The sequence below is a fragment of the Schistocerca piceifrons genome, chromosome 4 (genome assembly GCF_021461385.2).
Source record: "Schistocerca piceifrons isolate TAMUIC-IGC-003096 chromosome 4, iqSchPice1.1, whole genome shotgun sequence".
Classification (NCBI taxonomy): Eukaryota; Metazoa; Arthropoda; class Insecta; order Orthoptera; family Acrididae; genus Schistocerca; species Schistocerca piceifrons.
Window position 1 is genome coordinate 116,375,858 of NC_060141.1, and position 22,517 is coordinate 116,398,374.

The following is a 22,517-nucleotide window of genomic DNA, read 5'->3' on the forward strand; positions in this document are numbered from 1 at the left end:
AAACGTATGACACGGAATAGCTACTACGCGAAAACACATTTCTAGACAAATATATTACGTTACAACTTGGTACAAGTTAGAAGTGTAAAGAATAACTGTGTGTTTCGTAAACGTAGCTCATGAAACTTTAATACAGATCGAGATTATTTTGATTATCAATGCAACACATAAAACAGTGTATAATACTGCTGTTGACAGCATATAGGAGGTGTCGTAAGGTGTATGTCATTCCTCGTGCAAAGTAAGTCTCGAGATGGCGGAAGTCTGGGATGGAGGACTGTGAACAATTACATACACCTCCCGAGAGTATCCGAAACATGTTCCATGGGCTTCTGGTTGCCATATAAAGCTGGCCATTTCATGCGCTGAATTGTCGATGAGATTCGTGTTCGAGACGAACGCTGAGTGGTCTAGTGGTGTCGCCATGTAGGATGACGTCACTTGCAGCTCCGGCATGCGGATGTACATAGGAGTCATCTTTTATAGACGTGCACTGTCATACGTCCACGTGGAGGTCTTTAGAGCTATCTGAAAGTGCTCTACATACTGCAACTGCTTCTTCCAGTATATGGTGGGTCATACCAGATTCCAGCGCCTTGCAAAACCAAAACGCATCTACTGTAATACCACAATCTAGTAAATCTGGACTCAGTCGGTAAGAAGGCTGCCATCCGTTGATTTGCAGGCCGGTCTGTAAGGTGACGTGCTCACTGCAACCTCGATGAAAGGCAGTCAGCATGCAGCACGTTACCAAAGACTAGTCGAGGGAAGGGCTGTCATTGGATCAGTATATATGAACATACTGTTCCAAATAGGCCTTTGTCTCCATGTCTTACGGGTGTTGTGTATTGTGTAGAGAGATACTTCCGATGTTCGTAATGAGAAAGCTTCCCAGAAATGTGACGTAATGGTGCGACTAGCTGGTGCTGCTTCCAGGCGCCTTGTAGGTACTATGTTTGCGACTGTTACACGTATCATTGGGACCTTTGGAATCGCAGGAGTTTGTTCGTTAAGTTGGCAGCGAAGTGTTACTTAGTGACAGCTAACAATGAAGCATATTTGTCAACACTTGATAACCGGTTGAAAGCTTCTCATCAGAATGTCGGGACAAAAAGAATTATGTTTCTATACAGGAAGCTATAGGAAACGGGGAAATTTTTGACCTGTGTAAAGTACATGGAGAAAAACATAAAAATAGTATGATTACAGATTTTTGCTTTTCCCGTGATAGGTCCTATTTTGTAGAACACAACATAGGATTTACTGAGCCATACTAATGCAAAACACGTTTATTTGCCAAAACATTTTCTGCTGCGTCTCTTCTATCATTGGTGGGTTTCACTTTCTGAAAATATGGGAAATACAGATGACGTATAACGAAGATGTGGTGGCTTTTTATTTATTGCTAAATCACTGCATTCCAGCTAGAGTCCTTGTATTTTGCATATTCTCATAAACATATTCTCATAAAAAGGCAAATAGCAACATTCTGGACCTGCAAATCGTACATAGGAAAATGTATTTAATTATGAAGTGCGTGCACATTGAGTGCCAATTACTGTGCATTTGCAAATCGTACTTGTGCATCACTTTACGTCTGAGAGATATTCCATTGGATGGAACAATATGTCTTCTAAGCAATGGGTAATAAGTTTCCGTTGATTACTAATCTGTGGCGTGGCTCCGTTCCTCTAAAACAATTTGTTTTCAATTGTAGCATGTGCGCACTCACGAACTTTCGTGAAAATACGTTCCAAACATACTAACGTATCTGTTCGATGCTATTGTCCATGTAAGCTTTACTTACGTCAGCATCATGTCATGACATCACAGCACACTATGATGTAGCCATTGCGCTGTGTAATGGGCTGAAACAGGTTTATTCTTTCTTGTCACGAATACTATTAAGAGCACGCGCTTCATCTGACATCCATCAGTTGATGAGATCATTGCTGTCCTTGTAAACCGCAGCGAACACGTATTCGAAAAACAACACGTGGCTGTACGAAGGCAAGTTGAAAATCTCGTGATATGACTCAAGAACTGTGCGTTTATCGGTACAAAGAGACGCTTGTTTTTCTACTCATTGCCCTTTAAGGTTAATACGTGCTGTCCATTTTTTTCCACTGAATACATCCTGTCCTAAATTGCGATATCCTTTTATGGCTGCCGTTATCACTCTGTCAGTCACACGTTTCTTTAGAAGTGGGGATGCCAGGACGTGTGGAATGTAACAAAAATTGAGTTTTAAGTTGGGGCTTATGGGCGCTCAACATCGAGGTCATCAGCGCCCCCTTTTGTAAAGGAACACCCGTAATGCAATTGAAATGTCTTGATGAAAGATGATTTGCTTCCCTTTTTCAATCCAAGTTTTATCTTCTGGTTTTAATTAAAGTGAAACTACTCACGGACGTCCAGTGTGGGCAGTAATTATCCTACGGCAGCGGATTTGCGCTGGAAAAAAATTAGTTTCAATTTTGGCCACCAGGTGCTAATCTGACGTACTGCATCATGCCGGCGTCTCTGGTGCTGTTATGGAACAAATTGTGTAAGTGGCGGTTAATAAGAACATCAATTGGTTACCGTTGATTACTAACCCGTGAATGGCTCTTTCCGCTAAAACAAAGTGTTTTCAATCATAGCAAGCGCACAGTCATGTGACTTTCGTGAAAATACGTTCCAAATATAGCAACATACCTGTCTGATGCCACTATCCATGCAACACTTTCCTTACGTCATCAGCACTTGTTAGGTCTCACTTGTTTGACATTCTCTGCCCACACACGCTCCGAATCCACTATACATGGAAACATTTCTATACGTCTTTCTTGCACACACAGAACAGACCTGCTCCTCTTGGCCAAAACTGCAACTACCTTTTTCCACCGTAAGTCGATTCCGCATTAACGCATTAGAATGTCTACGAAGTACACCGCCATACGATACTTACGACCCACAATGTACCTCTGTTAGTAACTGGCTTTAATCATAACCACCGGTATTTTTTCGCCCAATTGGTCTTAAAGGACTCGGTAGCATACCTCAGTTATTGTTTTAAGGAAATTAAATATGATCAAGTTCACCTTGTTTAAGAGCATATGGTGCAGAATTTCGTCTCTAGCGCTTGGAAAATCAACGAACATGCCAGCAGCTTGTCCTCTGCCTGTTGCCTTTTGAGCGTGAAGACAAACGGAGCAAGCTGAGATTAATACGATTTGTACGTTTGGTAACAGTGTTGATTCCAGTAGCGGAGTAGTTCGGTCTCCATAAAAAGTCATAAAACGGAAGGACAATAAATTCTGTCCATTTGATTTACCTGAAACTGCATCTGTGTGACTGTTCCACTTCACACCTAGACACATTGTTGCTTGCAGATGTTTAAGTGATATGATTGTATCCACTTGTCAGTCACTATTCATTTAGTAGAACTTTTGCGTAACGTAAAGTGCGGGGCTACTATAAACGATTCTTTCGTTTGCATATCTCTATATTTTCCAAAGTATTACACATACAAATTCGATTGATGTATTAATAGAACAGTAAACTTACGAAGTTTGCATTTTGCTGCTACAAATATTCGATGAATGTTGCTTTGGTCAGATGATACACGTCCAAGCGGTAGTCATCTTTGTTCCATACTTTATGTAACAACATCCTATCAGTGCTCATCAGAATAGCATTGATGCGTTCTCTAGGTTGTTGCAGTGTTCTTGGCAGTGGGTGTATATAAACACGGTCCTTAATGTGCCACCAATAGAAAAAATCGCAATGCGTTGGATCAGGCGACCTGGTGGAGAAGGGGGCGGGGGAGGGGCGGGGGGGGGGGGGGTGCAAGGGAACAGAGCACCACTACGCCCAATACACGAAGCGCAAGTTCGTCGTTTAGGTAGCGACGAACGTCTATGCTGTAATGGGTGGGTGCCCCGTCTTGTTGAAATTCTCGGAAGCAACCACAACTGCAACATATCAAGATAAGAGAGTTATCTGTCAAAGTCTTCTCTCACAAGAAAAACGGCCCGTACAGAAAGTATTAACCTTCGGCAAATCTCGTTCGTACGCCACAATTTCATGAGGATATTCGGTGTCCCACAGTTTAACGTTGTGGCGATCAACCTTTCCAGATAAATGGAAGCTTGCTTCATCGCTGAATATCAGCTTGGAAGCGATATGTTCATCTTCCAGTGCTTCCTGCATTGTGATGCAAAACTGAAGGCGCCGGACATAATCTTCCGGTTTTAATTGTTGCAGACGGTGCGGTCTGAAATGTAACCACCGTCGCAAAATCTTCCACACAGTTTTCTGCGGTATTCCAAGTTCGAGGCTTGCGTGGAACGTTGATTTTTCTTTTTTTTTTTTTTTTCCTGTGTGTGAATCTTTTCCTCAGCCACTCCATGACTGCATCTGGCACACTTGGTCGAGCGGTACTTTTCTGTTTACGCAGACAACCATTGTCCATAAGTTGTCGATACCAACGCAGAATGCTCTGTTTTCACGGCGACCCTTTTCCACAGTTGCTTTTGAATGCACACTACACTGTTGTAGCAGACAACCACTCGCATGTTCCTACGCGATAAAACTCATTTTCTTTTTTTGTCGCCATTATGTCAAAGCATTTCACTCTTAACTCAAACTGGTGCGCACATTACAAACCCGTTGAGTTTACCGTTCTATTAATGCATGAATCATATTTGTGCTAGTAATATTTTGGAAATTACTGAACTTTGGGAACGAATGAATCATGTATGGTAGTCGTGTATTCTAACTGGTACCTTTCTACAATGAGCTACTTGCCAATCTTTGCAGCCGTCTAGCACGTAATAGGAATGTAACTGGACATTACAACTACGAAAATAGCCTCCTGCTTTATTAGTCTTCGTACAGTTCTTTCGCCATATGGACTCACTTGCAGCTTCGGCAAGGCTTGAGTCAGTGATCGTCAAGTTGATGCAACGCAGTGAGCGATCAATATTAGCGATATCGCTGCGGCGTGGTGGCATTGCAGTCGCGCAGATGGCAGCTACAGCGCCTGTACCTGGTGTGTATTAGCGGCATCAGTCATCAGCGTGCACATTATCTCTGTATCGGCTGTAAGATAGCGCGTCTGCTGATAGACTATCGCCTGCAACAACACTTCGAGGCCGCCTAATGAAGCCACTGGCGCGATCGACACGGCGTACACCCACAGCCCACGCTGACAACGTTTCTCGGTCTGCCAGTAGAGAGAAAGTGAACGGAAATAGTCTTCACGCTTGCTTACCGACCGTCGCCAATACCGCCATCGCAGATTGGGGCAACAGGTTTGGTCTTGCAGCACGCAGAAACAAGTGCGTAATGTAGCTGGTGGCACCACCACCGTGAGATATGCACTGCAACAGGGTCCAGGACACAGTCCATCCTTATTTATCGTGAACATGGATGTGGTGACCGCGAGCACTGAGTGGGAAGTTCTGATATTTGAGGGTGACACCTTGATAATGGTAAAAATTGGAAAATACTTACACGGATGCTGACTGGTTAGTTATAGCTGACGGTTTATTTGAGATTTAGTGTAAGCAATTACCGTATTGGGTCATTACTAATGCTACAAAAGTAACGACAAAACTTTGTACCGTATATATTCGCTGTTGTCGAGACACACACCCATTACAAAGTATTATTTAATCGCTACCTTAGTTACTCAACGTAATTAGGTATAATTCTTGTGAACGCTCGGCTGGTCCCGGCGGAGGTTCGAGTCCTCCCTCTGGCATGGGTGTGTGTGTTTGTCCTTCGTATAATTTAGGTTAAGTAGTGTGTAAGCTTAGGGACTGATGACCTTAGCAGTTAAGTCCCATAAGATTTCACACACATTTGATTTTTTTTGTGAACACTCCTCTGACTATGACTGTCCACACAGAGCACACTTTGCATTATTTCCTGTCTTTTCCATGAGGAAAAAAGGAAAACACCTTTTGCTTCTTAAACAATGTGGCTGCACTGAACAATGAGAAACTTTAGTAAATTACACTGTTCCATTCGACATATCACAATTTAATTTTACAGTCATACACATTATAAGAAAGGTAAGTAGGCTGAACTAATTGATATCAGAGACACACATTTCCAGCACAAGTCACTCACACGGTGTATTGATAGCGAACTCACAGGGCTAACGAAACGAATCTCGGAGTAAGGAATTGTACGCTTAGGATTACCACCGAATCTGCATCCGAAACAGAAAACATGGCGGGAGAAAAGAATGTATGCCGTATTTCGTATCAATACCGACTTGGCCTGCCTAGAATAAAAACACGGGGGAATTGAAAAACTACCGAACTGACATGAATTGCGTGCTAGGACGTGACATGCGAGTAATTAAACTTTTCTGTCACCCCGAGTCCGCTGAGGGTACGGATTTGGAGGCGAACGGAAACTACCGACTTCATCACCATTTAAAATATGTGATGTAAAAGTTATTGATTGGCGACTCCATGGAGTGCTGTGTGCACAACGACCATATATATTAAATTAAAAGGAAGTTATTGTGATCGTTTCTCAGTTTTGGTTACTGATAATAACTTGATACCAGTGCCCATGAGTTTAATTTATACACCACAGGTATGTTCTTTCCAACAGTTGGTTTATACTCAGGTGTATTTGTGGTTTTTGTTTTTTATTCACTGATCGCTATGTGAAATTTTTAACTTCCAGCACTGCAGATGATCACTATGTGATTGAAAATCGATTTTGCTATCAGTAAACCATCAATACGGCAACGTTGACCTTCTTTTTAATTTGATGTAAAAGTAGTAGCTCTCTAATGCACAGCTTTGTCATAAAACTTTTTAAAATGGCAGATTTGTTACAGTGAAAGTAGTTAACTTCGTCACCATGTCTTACTGTCTCGACTTCTAGACGCGTTACGCTGTAACAAAGATGAAAATTTGGTAATAGTCCATATTTTTAGTAAGACGGAGAAATACAATAACTTTGCGAAGGTTGCTGCATCTCTCCCCAGACATTTTGTGTGCCCTTATCTAATTAGGTGGGAATCCAAAGAATTTGAGAGACAAAATAGAATATTTGCTGTATGGGTAGAAATGCTTGGAAAACAGCCAGTCTGAATGTGGAAGTCGGTTTACACATGAGATGAAATGGTTATTTGTTTCTAGTACGATGTTTTCGATCTGAAATAGCAATGCAGATGTAGTATTCCACGTATGGAAGATCATTTGGAAAGAGTTTTTCGATTGTATGTCAGAACACGTAGAATATAGCTTACTGCTTACGAATAAACGCTGCAAATTGACTTTAGAGTCGAAATTGGCCAGATACACAACTATACAACCTACTACAGACAGTGTTTCCTTTCAAATAAAATATTTGGGTATTAACATTATGATATAAATTTTATTTGTGGACAATGAAACCAATAGCTTGAGTATGTGAAGAATACAAGAAGAAAATTGCTCCCAATGATATAATGGTAATGGTCTGTATAGTGCCAAAGCCAGTAATACGATTGACTGAAATTAATAATGAAATAATGAAACTGACAAGTTTCAAATATCGGCGGTGCGGAAATAACTTACAGTTGGCAGTAACAAAGGAAACAAAGCACGGAAGGTGAAATTAATGTGAGTCTGTAAGACTGGATTATGTATAAAGCAACGGTAAGAGAGGAACTGCAAGTGTATAGCCCCAGTAAAAGAAAAAGAACAAAATCGTTTGCGCTGCTGGTGAATCTTCCAGGCTTTATGGCCGAGGTCCATGAAACTTTCTCGTTCCTAACGTTTCGTCCGGAGCTGCGCTGCACTTCATCAGAGGTGCTCCAGGTTACGCTGAGTCGGCAAGAGACAACCCGAAAGACTCACCAGCAGCCAAGACCACCGGTAGTGCAGGGCTTCACCGTGTGATCAGAATCGTTTGAATTGGAATTGATCGCCTGGGAGGAAAAGGTGGTGAAAGGATAAAAATAAGAAAGTACAAATGTCGGGGAAAAAGGAATGTGGCCATACTACGCAACAGATAGTTACCATAACAGGCAATACTGCTCAGTACTTAAGAAAAATGATTACGTGCGCGACATTGAAGATGCCAGAAACGACACTGCCCTCGGGAGGGGGGGGGGGGGGGGGGGGGCGTGCCTGGAATACAAAGCGCAATACCTGCCGTGTAAATGATAGAGAAGCAAAGAAGAAAGAGCAGTGACGTAGTGTCGTTCTTTTGATGCACCATCGGAAGCATATTAGAAAGTCAGTGGCGACGCGTTGTTAGCTTAAAGCCATATCACAACGGTTATGTACTACATGAATTCAAGCTCATTAGTTGTTACATTCATGTAACGTTCAGTTATTCCCAAATCGATGAGCTATTACACTTGGACAACTACTTACCCCAAGGCTCTGCAATTCGAAGTACTGCCCACTCTCCTCCCCCCACCAACACAAAAAAATGAAAGATGAAGAAAAACTTCGCGCACACAACTTTGAAGTTGTTCGACCGTTAGCTAGCGTAGATGTTCGCCGCCACTGTTAACAGCACCAGCGTCATTCCCTCAAAAAGAGCAGTTCCCTTTGGTTACATGATGCAAGCGGCTTGTAGTGCTGCACGTTTTTGTATTTCGTTTTTGCGCTGTATTTTTGTGATGAGAACACAACCAACTTTCGAGTGATCTGCTTTATGTTTCTCCGAAGTATTGGTAGTTTTATGATTCTCCTAATTAGTGGGACCTTGTATATTTCGAGTGATGACCTTGCAGTGAACAGTTGTAAACCGGCGTTGAACTGCCCTACGCCACCCAGAGTGCCGAAAGTACATATCCGGCGGGTCTGGAGAGCGGAAGAGATAACCAACCGTCCTTGAACGGACAGCGTGGCAGTCTCTGTTGTTACTGCGCTGACATCATGCAGCCAGTTGTCTCACCAGCAATGTTACACCTACACAGGTTTCTCGCCTATTCAGGCAGGCCATCTGCCCAGGTGCTCGCCTCTGATGTGTCTCCGAGTCGAATCCATTTCCCTAATGAACACATCACTACTTATTGCTTTACGATGCTTCTCGATAATGAACGCCAAATATTTTGCAACACTAAGGTATGTATCTTGGCCGCTATATAGAATCTGCACGGAAGTCTCACTTGCCAAATTTACAGAAATGTAATCGGAAACAATGCACTAGGAGTCTTTCTGACTGACTGCTAAAGTAGACTCGTGACACACTGAATGACAGACATCTAGGCAGTAGCGTATAGCAACCCCCTTTCATCCTCCAGACAGCAGTACACAGCTTGGCCGGACTCTATAACACACTGGAAACGTAGGGATTCGAGTCTGCTCAACCCATCTTTTTGTCGATATGCACAAAGGGGATAGAAATCTACTGGTTCACTCACCTGGGAAGGTACGTCCTTAGAATTTTAACAGCTGGGATGCATAACGTTTTTCTTGTAGCGTCTGCCCATTGAGATGCGTGAGAATGTCCGCGATTCTTTCACATTTATTAAATGTATCGTTACAACTTGAAACTCTCTTCCCCCAAATGTATAATGATTTAACTACTGCGCTTCTTCGGTAAGCCTGTCTGTATTGTAGGAACGATTGCGTTGAATGACTGTCTTGTTACGCAGTATTTTAGTCAAGGCGGACATTGAGAGCGAAACCCGGTGACATCACACGGCCCACTCCCCGCAAATACTCGAGCATCCGACGTGGGGGGGGGGGGGGGGGGAGGTGGGGGCGCACGAGCCGTGACAACGCGCCCTAGACCGCCCGCGCGGCTACCCCTCATGGCATACAAGGTGCTAGTGCGATTAATTATATAATAATGTTCCTGTGTTTCGAGAGAAGCGCCGCTGAGATCGTTGTTGTTGTTGTTGTTGTTGTTGTGGTCTTCAGTCCTGAGACTGGTTTGATGCAGCTCTCCATGCTACTCTATCCTGTGCAAGCGTCTTCATCTCCCAGTACCTACTGCAGCCTACATCCTTCTGAATCTGCTTAGTGTATTCATCTCTCGGTCTCCCTCTACGATTTTTACCCTCCACGCTGCCCTCCAGTACTAAATTGGTGATCCCTTGATGCCTCATATGTCCTACCAACCGATCCCTTCTTCTAGTCAAGTTGTGCCACAAATTTCTCTCCAATTCTATTCAATACCTCCTCATTAGTTATGTGATCTACCCATCTAATTTTCAGCGTTCTTCTGTAGCACCACATTTCGAAAGCTTCTATTCTCTTCTTGTCTAAACTATTTATCGTCCATGTTTCACTTCCACACATGGCTACACTCCATTCAAATACTTTCAGAAACGACTTCCTGGCACTTAAATCTATACTCGATGTTAACAAATTTCTCTTCTTCAGAAACGCTTTCCTTGCCATTGCCAGTCTACATTTTATATCCTCTCTACTTCGACCATCATCAGTTATTTTGCTCCCCAAATAGCAAAACTCATCTACTACTTTAAGCGTTTCATTTCCTAATCTAATTCCCGCAGCATCACCCGGATTAATTCGACTGCATTCCATTATCTCGTTTTGCTTTTGTTGATTTTCATTTTATACCCTCCTTTCAAGAAACTGTCCATTCCGTTCAACTGCTCTTCCAAGTCCTTTGCTGTCTCTGGCAGAATTACAATGTCATCGGCGAACCTCAAAGTTTTTATTTCTTCTCCATGGATTTTAATACATACTCCGAACTTTTCTTTTGTTTCCTTTACTGCTTGATCAATATACAGTTTGAATAACATCGGGGATAGGCTACAACCCTGTCTCACTCCCTTCCCTACCACTGCTTCCCTTTCATACCCCTCGACTCTTATAACTGCCATCTGGTTTCTGTACAAATTGTAAATAGCCTTTCGCTTCCTGTATTTTACCCCTGCCACCTTCAGAATTTGAAAGAGAGTATTCCAGTCAACATTGTCAAAAGCTTTCTCTAAGTCTACAAATGCTGAAATCGTATCTGGTTTATATAATACATACGAAATTCTCAGGGAATTAACTTTTTATCCTTGGTTCCCATGAAACCGTGCTGTCTAAAGGTAGAGAATCTGCTTCCGCAGAAGACTGTGCGACCATTATGCTGCCCTTATCGTGTATCCTATGCAGAGATAATGAGGGTAAGATAGGCCACGTGTCAGGTAAACAGAGTCATTGTTCTGTCACTCAGTACACGAATGGAATAGGTGGAAAACTCGATAATACTGGTACGAAGTAACATATGTACTGTACAGTGGCTTATGGAGTGTATAAGTAAACATGGGGTGCTATGAAACAAACGTCTGAACTGACCGGCAGGTGGTCATATGTTGTTGCAGAACAATTTATTTCTGAAGTCAGATGTAGAACAGTAAGGCAGTAGGCCCTCGTGGAGAAGGGAACATAGCAGAAGGTTGCGCTCGCACGGGCAACTCTGGCCGTCTCCCGAGAACTGCTCGGCCGTCCCAGAAATAGCGGGCGGCCAGAGGGCGCCAGGAAAAAGCCTGCTTACGCACTGGCGCTGGTGGACGCGAATAGCTGCGCACCACATCGGTGCACTGCAGCCACGCTCCGCCACCGGAAGATCGATCGTGATTGACCTTCGGCCGAACGTCTCCACTCAGACACCACAAGACAATTTTATTACTACACTAACTTCCCGATCAGAGCGGCCACCGTGTATCTTGTGCCAACGGTGTGATTGTACGCAGTATGGAAGATCACGCTGGTCAAACACCTTGTTCTCCCAGACGTGGTCAGCTTCCCGAACTTGGAGTGCTACTCCTCATTCTAGTAGCTCGTCAACGGACCTCGAGAGGCTGAATAAACCCACCCTCAAAGGAAACTTCCCTGACGGTAAATGGGATTGAATCTTACACATCCGCATTGCAGTCAGACACACTGACAGCTCAGAAATGTAAGTGAACATTGTTACACTCAAACATTGTAAATGTGAAAGTAACAGCTAGCAGGCGGATTTATTCGTTGCCATACATACAGACTGTGGAATAACTGAACATACGTGAAGACAGTATAAAGGAACGGAGACCAGGCAAATAACATTGATAATAATCTCAGACCTTCGACAGATGGCGCATCTCATACAATGAAGTACAGACTAAAAATTTTGCTAAAATATTCAGGCAGCTATTGATACGATTTCAGTTCAGTGCAACGACTGGGAAATGGCGTTAGATGTTCAGACATGTAAAATTGTGCACTTTCACAAAATTCAAAAACTTAGCACCCTATACTAGTTAACCAATAGTAGCATCTGGAATCAGTCAACTCAAACAAAATACCAAAGTGCAACAAATTGTAGGGATATGAATTTAGAATGATCACATACGCCGGCCGGAGTGGTCGAGCCGTTCTAGGCGCTACAGTCTGGAACCGCTCGACCGCTACGGTCGTAGGTTCGAATCCTGCCTCGGGCATGTATGTGTGTGATGTCCTTAGGTTAGTTAGGTTTAAGTAGATCTAAGTTCTAGGGGACTGATGACCTTAGCAGTTAAGTCCCATAGTGCTCAGAGCCATTTGAACCTTTTTTTTATTTTTAACCATTTGATCACATACGCTCGGTCGTAGGGAAGGCAGGTGGTAGACTTCGTCTCATTGCTAGCATACTGGGAAAAACGCATTGAATTTGCAAAGGAGATTTCTTACAAAACTTTAGTGCGATTAATCCTAGAATATTCCTCCAGTGTATTCGATGCATGTCAAATAGGACTAACAGGGGATAACGGATATGACGAATGGCCACAGGATTGTTTAATCCGCGGCAGAGCGTCACTGAGATGCTGAAACATCTGAACTCGAAGACTCTTGAAGGCAGACTCCAACTTTGTCGCGAAGGCCTACTTAAAAGGTTTCGAGGAGCAACTGTAAATGAACGATCCAGGAATGTATTACAACCGCCTACGTAACGCTGCCATAGAGACAAGATTAGCCCAATTAGAGCGCGATCGGAGGCGTGTAAGCAATCATTCTTCAGAGCTTCATACGCGTATGAAACAGAATGATCCGTTAATATGTGGTACAATGGGAAATACCCTCTGCTACACAATCACAGTGGTTTTTTTGTTATAGATGTAAATGAACATCGGGATTTAAGTCCCGTGGTCTACTAGGTCATTAGAGATGAAGCACAGACTTGGATAGGGGAGTCAATCGGCGACTTTCTCTGCAAAGAAACCACTTTAGCATCCGCTTTAACTAATGTAAGGAAACTTGTTGAAATCTTAATCTCGAAGGCCGGACGGGAATCTGAACCACAATCCTCCCGAGTTCGAGGAGGAGGAGGAGGAGATTAGTGTTTAACGTTCCATTGACAACGAGGTCATTAGAGCAGAAGCACAAGCTAGAATTAGGGAAGGAAATTGGCCGTGTCATTTCAGAGGAACCGTCCCGGCATTTGCCTGAGGCGATTTAGGGAAATGGCGGGAAACCTAAATCAGGATGGCCTGACGCGGGTTTGAACCGTCATTTTCCTGAATGCGAGTCTAGTGTGCTAACCACAGCGCCACCTCGCTCGGTCCCGAATTCGTGATCAGTGCGGTAGCCGCTGCATCACCTCCATCGGTATTATTTCGGATGCAGCCGTCTGTCACGATGGTACTGTCACTATATCTGAAGTGTGCGAAGGGCCGAGGGAACAGTTTGTACTAGATTTCACCAGGATGGAGAGAAACTTAGAAATGGAAGAGGAAACAGATAAGGAAATACTATATCAGCAAAACAGTTCTCTGCAATTCTAGAGGAAGTTTTCAAGTCTTTGAACAGGAAAAATTGAGACGGAGTACATACTGATAGATCACATCTAAAACCCCCTTTGTTGATGACGTTCCGGTGTTAGCTTCTAGCGCATTTGCCGGCCGGTGTGGTCGAGCGGTTCTAGGCCCTTCAGTCTGGAACCGCGCGACCCCTACGGTCGCAGGTTCGAATCCTGCCTCGGGCATGGATGTGTGTGATGTCCTTAGGTTACTTAGGTTCTAGGGGACTGATGACCTCAGATGTTAAGTCCCATAGTGCTCAGAGCCATTTGAACCATTTCTAGCGCATTTAAACTTAAGGAATCAACGACTTCAGACGGGAACGCAATAACCTCAGATGTGCACGAAATGCAAGCGTAAACGTTATGAAGAGTTCCCAGCAGGTAGAATACGGCAAGTCGTTCTTGACGGAGAGAGATATTCAGACGAAAATTAATTTCAGGCGTGCCCCATGGGAGTGTCATAGGACTATTAATGTTCACAATTTATGTAAAGATGTAATGGATGGCATCAGAAGTTCCACGAGGCTGTTCATGGAAGATGACGATCATAACGATGACGATCGTGATGATGATGATGATGATGCTGTTTATAGCATCATCATCATCAAGTTGTTGCAACGCTAACAGATTATAGTGAACCGCAATAACAGGCGTAACTGGTGACTATTTCGTAAACAGTGATACAGTTTATATTACAAAGTACAGTTTGCATAGACATCTGGGAGGTTAGCCGAGAGTGCTAATGCGCTGCTTCCTGGACTCGGGTAGGCGCGCCGGCCCCGGGTCGATTCCGCCTAGCGAATTAACGACGAGGGCCTTTGTGCCTGCCAGTCTGAATGTGGTTCTTAGGCAGTTTTCCACATTCCACTAGTTGAATACCGGGCTGGTCCCCACGTCCCACCTCAATTACATGACTCGCAGACATCTGAACACGTCTACACTATTCTATGCATTAAACTAGATGCAGACAGCTGGTGTGGACTAATTCTGTTTCGGGGGGTACGGGGGTGGCGGCAGGAATGGCATCCAACCACCCCTTAACGTTAACCTTGCCAAATCCGATCCTAACTATGTCGACCCTGCGACACCGCGGGATAAAGGCACAAGCAAAAGAATGAAAGCAAGAAGTTTGCATAGAAGCATAACAATGTGGAAACAACAAAAGTTACAGATGACGACTACAGTAAAATATCAGCTGTTCTGCAGTTGACAGACAGCTTCACAAATAGCAATATGTGATGTTAAGAAAATAAAATGGGCCCACCAAGATGACGAAACTTCACTGAAACATGTATGGTTGTTAAATAGAATTTGTGTTTGCTCAAGGCAGAACGCTACTTCGATAAGTATATATATTTGAAAACAAACACGGACAGGAAATAAGCTTCTGACACAAGACGAAATGCCAGAAGACCTGCAGAGGTCGACGATTGCTGCAGGGATTTGTACTTGATCCCAGACACGAACAAATATAAGTATTGTACACGAAATTGTACACGAATAGGCGGAAAGACCCACTACTGTTTGATTACATGAAGTTGTAACGCTTTCTGTTTTAACTTTAACCTTCTTGCGTCGTTATATATCTGTTCCTTACGTGTGGCTGTCATTACTTGTAACAAACTTGCTGGGACCTATTACTGTTACCTAAGTAGAATTTGTTACATTTTATTTTGTTTATTGACTCTTTTTCATTATCAGCCCTTATTAGTGGTGAGGGCGCTGTGACCATCGTAGATTGAGCCGGTACTCATCTTTGTTGCCAAGGTTTCCGATGTGTATACCTGCAGTCTGTTGGTAGAACTTCCTTGCCGTTTCTCGACGTCTTCCTTTCATGCGCGGTACTACAGTCAGTAGGAACAGTTCTCGCGATGGGCAGTCCTGGGAAAGGTGAAGAGATTTTAAGGGTCCAACATTGGCTATCATGCAGCAGCAGAGGTAACACCATTACTCTGTAGAGTTTAATTAATGTTTCTTTCTGTACTTTACGTTTTAATGTTCGTTGTATAGTTCCACAGAAACGCCTGAGTCTGTACAATTGTAGCCCAACAGCATCCAACTTGGAAAATTTAAAACTGCACCCTAAATATTTAAACTCTCTTACTTACGCAATTATTTGTTCGTCTGTAACAGTTTTGGCTCCTATGGGTCCCGGTCCTTGAAATGCTATCACTTTTGTTTTATCTGTTGATATTTTCGTTCCGTATGTAGCGGAGTTTGACTCAATTTGTATACTGAAATTTGAAACTTTTCTTCAGATTCTCCTATTATAATCTGATAATCAGCAAACGGTATCGTCATAAAATTAAAACTATCACTTCGTAATGTGCCATTTAATAAAGTCAACCATTTGTGAAAAAGAGTGAGGAACTGTGGGCAGCCTTGTCTGACTCCTTGATTGACATCGGCAGATTTTGTCCCATTCCTCACAGTACGGATCTTTTTTTTTATTATTTTTGTATAATGACTTAACTGCCATAGTCAGAAATGCTGGAACCCTCAATTCCTTAAGTGATTCCAATAGCATCTTCCGCCTTACCTTGTCAGACGCCTTTTCATAGTCGATAAAAGCATAAAATCTAAATTCCTTTCTTTTTTCGGTTACTTGTGCCAAAGTGAAAAGACAGTCAGAACACGATCTACCTTTTCTAAAGCCCGGCCGGCTAGCCACACGGGGTCTACGGCGCCGCTTCTCGAGCGGGAAGGAGTGCCGGTCCCCGGCACGAATCCGCGCACCGCCCAGCCTGTGGCGGTTTTGCATCTCCCTCGGCGAGTGCGGGCTGGTTCCCCTTATTCCGCCTCAGTTACACTATGTAGGCGATTGCTGCGCAAACACTGTCTCCACCTATGCGTACACTATAATTGCCACGCAAACATTGGGGTTAGACTCGTCTGGTATTAGGTGTTCACCCCCGGGAGGAGGGGGGGGGGGGGGGGGGGGAGGAGGAGGAGGGCCGAACGAACCGCACAGTAACCCTAGGTTCGTTGTGGGACAGTGGTGAGGTGGGTGGACTGGTGTGGCCTGTTATTGGGTTGTGAACCACTGAGGGCTACGGCGGGACGAAGCCTCTCCGTCGTTTCTAGGTCCCCTGTTCAATTCGCAATACACACCTTTGCTAAAACCATGTTTTACCCCTAACATACGTGCTTCTGCTCTTGGTACTAATCTACTAAGGTAAAGAGTAAGGACAACTCACTTCTGTCAAACGTTTAAGCTAGCAACACGAATGTTAGAGGTCGGACACATAAAGACAACGAGAACTAAGCCTGTCAACAGTTAGCCGGTTTTTTGCTTGCCACTCACACCTGTAAGCAGTTAGGGGATGCTTGTCAGTAATACGAAGCGAGTGCTGGAGGTTCACTGACCCGCGCTGTCTGGTTGCAGGTACACCCAGATGGGCGCCAACAACGAGCTGGTGGCTGTGGCAGAACTGAAGACACCGTCGGCCGCCCACAACCTCAACGACAACGGGACGGGTAGGGGCTACGTGCCGCGGTCCGCGGAAGCTGCCCCGGCGGCCGCCAAGCAGCAGCTGGTGCTGACTCCGCTCACCCAGTGGGCGCCCAACCACGGCCACAACAGCACTGTGCCTTACGTCACCGCCGCCAGGCCGCAGCAGCAGGTACACTTGCTCTTAAGTCTATTCCCCTATACAGGGTGACTATTAACCAAAGGGACAAACTTCCCGAGAGGAAAAGGAACAAAATAATTCATATTTCTCTTAAACAGTCGTCTGGCGCATTTTTTTTTTTTTCCTAGCAGAAATGTGCAATTTCGTGTTTGCACTGTGTAGCTAGAGACAGCCAGAACAATTACTGCTCGTCAGATCTTTCGTGAGACGCCCGGTGTCAACAGAAACCTACCATTTGTTTCCAATTACAAACAAAATTATACACGTCAAAACAAGTTTTGCATCACCCCGGTTCCCAGAACTCCTGAAGATAGACGTTGGCTCTAGATATTGTATCACAGACACGGTCCCTTTGACTGTTCAGAGATGCCACTAAACCCCTCCCAAAGATGTAAACAACCATGCATTAGCACCGCCTATTAGACGGAGGGGGTCCGACAGCCGATCAGTTCCAGTCATTCAACCAGGAAGGATGCACACGGCTCGTGTTGTCTGTAGTTCAACCATGCCTAGACGGTCAGTACCTCGGTTCGATCGTGTCCGCATTGTTACTTTGTGGCAGGAAGGGCTCTCAACAAGGGAAGTGTCCAGGCGTCTCGGAATGAACCAAAGCGATATTGTTCGGACATTGAGGAGATACAGAGAGACAGTAACTGTCGATAACATTCGTCGCTCAAGCCGCCCAAGGGCTACTAATGCAGTGGATGACCGCTACCTACGGATTATGGCTAGGAGGAACCCTGACAGCAACGCCACCATGTTGAATAATGCTTTTCGTGCAGCCACAGGACGTCGTGTTACGACTCAAACTGTGCGCAATAGGCTGCATGATGCACAACTTCACTTCCGACGTCCATGGCGAGGTCCATCTTTGCAACCACGACAATATGCAGCGCGGTACAGATGGGCCCAACAACATGCCGAATGGACCGCTCAGGACTGGCATCGCGTTCTCTTCACCGATGAGTGTTGCATATGCCTTCAACCAGACAATCGTCGGAGATGTGTTTGGAGGCAACCCTGTCAGGCTGAACGCCTTAGACACATTGTCCAGCGTTGCAGCAAGGTGGAGTTTCCCTACTGTTTTGGGGTGACATTATGTGGGCCGACGTACGCCACTAGTGGTCATGGAAGGCGCCGTAACGGCTGTACGCTACGTGAATGCCATCCTCGGTCCGATAGTGCAACCATATCAGGAGCATATTGGGAGACGACAATGGACGACAATTCGCGCCACCATCGTTAACATCATGTCAATGACTTCCTTCAGGATAACGACATCGCTCGACTATAGTAGCCAGCATGTTCTTCAGACATGAACCGTATCGAACATGCTTGGGATAGAATGAAAAGGGCTGTTTATGGACGACGTCAGCCACCAATCACTCTGAGGCATCTACGCCGAATCGCCGTTGAGGAGTGGGACAATCTGGACCAACAGTGCCTTGATGAACTTGTGGATAGTATGCCACGACGAATACAGGCATGCATGAGTGCAAGAGGACGTGCTACTGGGTATTAGAGGTACCGGTGTGTACAGCAGTCTGGACCAACACCTGTGAAGGTCTCGCTGTATGGTGGTACAACATGCAAAGTGTGGTTTTCGTGAGCAATAAAAAGGGCGGAAATGATGTTTACGTTGATCTCTATTCCAATTTTCTGTACAGTTTCCACAACTCGCGGAACTGAGGTGATGCAAAACTTTTTTTGGTATGTGTATTTTTAAATCGGAATTTTATGTCGACATTCGATAAAGCGCTCGAAAATTAGCCTAGTTCGATATTCGTTTCCTCGATATGTATTAACCGGGACTGTAAAACACGAAGAATAAACAGCAGTCCAGCAGCAGCTCAGCAGCGCTGCATCTTTGCAGTAACTGTCAGCGCGGGCCAGGGCACTACATGTGGCTCTCGTTGTCGCTATAAGCCGAAGGTAATGGATCAGTGTAACTCGAGCAGACATGCAAGATACCTCGCAGAACTGTACTGTCAAATCAATGAATTTGAGAGAGGGTGCATTATTGGCATGAGACAATCTGATGCACCCATCCGGGAAATTGCTGCTCGTGTGGGACGAAATGTTCCGGCAGTGTAAAGGGTGTGTACAGAATAGTCTTCGGAAGGCAGTGTAACTCAAAGAGAGGGATCAGGTCGCTCCACCCAGGCCAGATCACCCCCCCCCCCCCCCCAGTAAGATCGATACCACATCCGAATGGCATTGCAGGACAGATCTGCCTCCTCCTCGGCTCTGGCGCAACAGTGTAACACATTATATACTGTTAAGGGTGACTGTTCGTTGCCGTTTGTTACGGCACGGATTACGTGCGCATCGTCCATTTCTCCGCCTACCTTTGACGAATGTGCAGAAACGAGTTAGACGGCAATGGTGTATGGAACGACGTAGAAGGGGTCAGGAATTGCATCAGATAGTGTTTTCGGACGAATCCAGGTTTTATTTATTTATTTATTTGAAAATGATGGCCGAGTTTTGGTTCGCCCCGGACAGGGGGAGCGGCGTCACAGTGATTGCATTCGTACAAGACACACAGCGCTAACTCAAGGCTTTATGGTGTGGGGTGCTATTGGTCACAACCACAAATCACAATTGGTGCGTGACCAGTGTGATCTGCGTGAATGACATCCTGCGACCTGTAGCCATACTCTTTCTGCAGAGCACGCCAGACGCCATTTTTCAGCAACACAATGCGCGACCACATGTCGTTGCACGAACACGTACCTTCTTGATGTCACAGAATATCAAACTTTTGCCCTGGACCACCAGATCACTGAACTTTTCGCTAATAGAAAATGTGTGGGGTATGGTGAAACGACAGGTGCAGCAGTGTGACCCAATGCCAACCATCACAGATGAAATGTGGAACCAGGTGAATGCAGCATGGATGGCTGTACCACAGGACCCCATTCGTGCCTTATACGCGTCGATGCTGTCACGCATGGAACAAGATATCAGAGCTCTTGACCCCTGCGTACTAGGCAGCAGGACACATGCTAAACCGAGGTGACTGAAATGTTAATCATTTCTGCACAACATACTAATGAAAGCATCCTGTTAGTATGAACGTCCCATATCTAGTCGTTAAAGGTTTTCTGTTTCTCTGAACATGAGAGTACATATTGAGAAAACGAACAGCGCACTACGCAAATCTGGGACAGCTCTATCAAATGGGCACCTAAAATTCCATTTTAAAAATAATTTTGTTCGAAAGGGAGACAAACCAGTTATTGCTCTTGACAATGGGAGTCGCATGAAAGACGTGATGAGCACTATTTGTTTGGGATGTCTCCAGCTACACAATACAAAAACGAAATTGCAAATATCATCTGAAACACCAGAGAAAATGCGCCTGATGACTTCTAGGAGAGACACCCTGTATATCCGGAAACTGACGGCGAGTCCGGGACAAAGCAGTTTAGCAGTGGAACATTACAAGTATTAATTTCTTCCACGGTACAAAGGATTCTCAAAGTGACTGCCATGGGATGTCCGCCATCTTGTTAATGGAAATTCCTCTTCTCCTGGTATTCGGCGAAGGTGAACCCTGCGATTGTTCCTTCAAATGTTCCTGGTCTCCTCGACTGTAGAAGATGGACATATGGAATCTTTCTGCTGTGATATATTACTGCATCTAAATGTGCTAACACTGTAAGTTCTCTGTTATGTGCCGTATGAAGTTGCATATGGAGGGCTATGCAGGCTAAATTGGGAGACTAAATTCTATCAGTCTACGTGTTACAATGTTTGTTGAAGACGAGTACTGTCTACTCATATCCCTAAAGTTATGTCGCTGTTCTTGTTGGAATTCTTTTCCTTAGGCCCAGGCATCCCTTCACGAGAGTCAATCGAGACCTATACATCCATATCCATGTCCATACAAATTATAAAAATGGATGTGCATGTGTATGTATGTTCCACATCTCCTCCTAAACCACTGGCCTGATTTGAACCAAACTTGGTACACGTATCATTCATTGCCTGGAAAGAATAGCTGTGGGGGTAATAACTACCCATCTATCGAAGCGTTTGGGATTGGGGTGAAACGGCAGTGTAGCCCATGAGGCGAGAATACCCGTATTTAGTTATTCATGGTTTGAGAATGAGAGCACTCGGAGACTTGCAACGAACTGTACACATAATTTCAAACCTTTACGAAACTTCTTCAATTTCAAACCTTTACGAAATTACTACTTGCCGACGACCCCTACGAAATGGAGAAAGGAAAAATGTTAGTCGTTTACTACATTTTCGTTGTTCTTACAGTGAAAATACCACATGAAGACGTTTTAATTCATTACTTCTTTATTACTAATTCTATTCACTACACATTTCGCAGATAGGAGGATGTACCTGCAAAATTATGTCATTGTACAGCACATAGTTCAGGAGATACTACGTCTTAAACATTAAGCTGAGTGAAAGTGAACCTGCAGGGCGAAATTCGCTAGACATACAGGTGTTATATGTGTACAAATACACGTGAAACTGGTTAAATATGTGTGAAATATATTTAACATGTGCATATTGAATAACACCATGAGAGAAATGATCCTAAATCCCTGATACACATACTAGTTACAACCTCGAAAAAAATACTGTAGTGTAAGACTCACCAGCCTCCTGTTGGGGTGAGTCTGATAATGAGAAGTGAGGACGAGGCAATGGACAGATAGCAAGAGTGGAGGAGAAGATAGGCACAAGTAGGATGAGATGGACAGAGAGAGGGGAAGAGAAGGTTGACAGAGAGATTAGGAGGAAGATACAGCATTAGAGGGGGGAGGAGGAGATGGAAAGAGGTGGAAGGAGGAGTGGATGGGCAGAATGGGAGAAAAGTACATGGACAGAGAGTAGGGGTCAAGAAGGTGAACAGAGAGGGGGGCGGGTGAACAGACCGGGGGAGATGGGTAGAGAGAGGATGGAAGGAGAAATGGGTAGAGAGTGTTGGAAAGAGGAAATGGAGTAATAGAAGACTGGAGTAAACTAATCCATGGACAGCACCATGTTTCTCATTTAGTTCATAAATCAGCATAATGAATATGAGGTCGGCCAGGGTGGCAGGCCTCCATGGTGGGCAGTGGAACTGGGTTGGCAGAGATCAGAAGACCAGTAGTTCACCACCCAGGGCAGGGTAGCACTGTA

General features: G+C 44.5%; 1 protein-coding gene across 1 annotated transcript in view; it reads left to right on the forward strand.

The window, feature by feature from the left end:
• The window catches only part of LOC124795004 (protein transport protein sec31-like), a 234,045-nt gene that overhangs the window by 201,470 nt on the left and 10,058 nt on the right, over window positions 1-22,517 (forward strand). Inside the window, exon 2 of the mRNA XM_047258759.1 lies at window positions 17,117-17,353. Within this exon, the coding sequence (XP_047114715.1) occupies window positions 17,127-17,353 (227 nt within the window). The 5' untranslated portion in view covers window positions 17,117-17,126. The remainder of the gene's footprint in view (window positions 1-17,116; window positions 17,354-22,517) is intronic.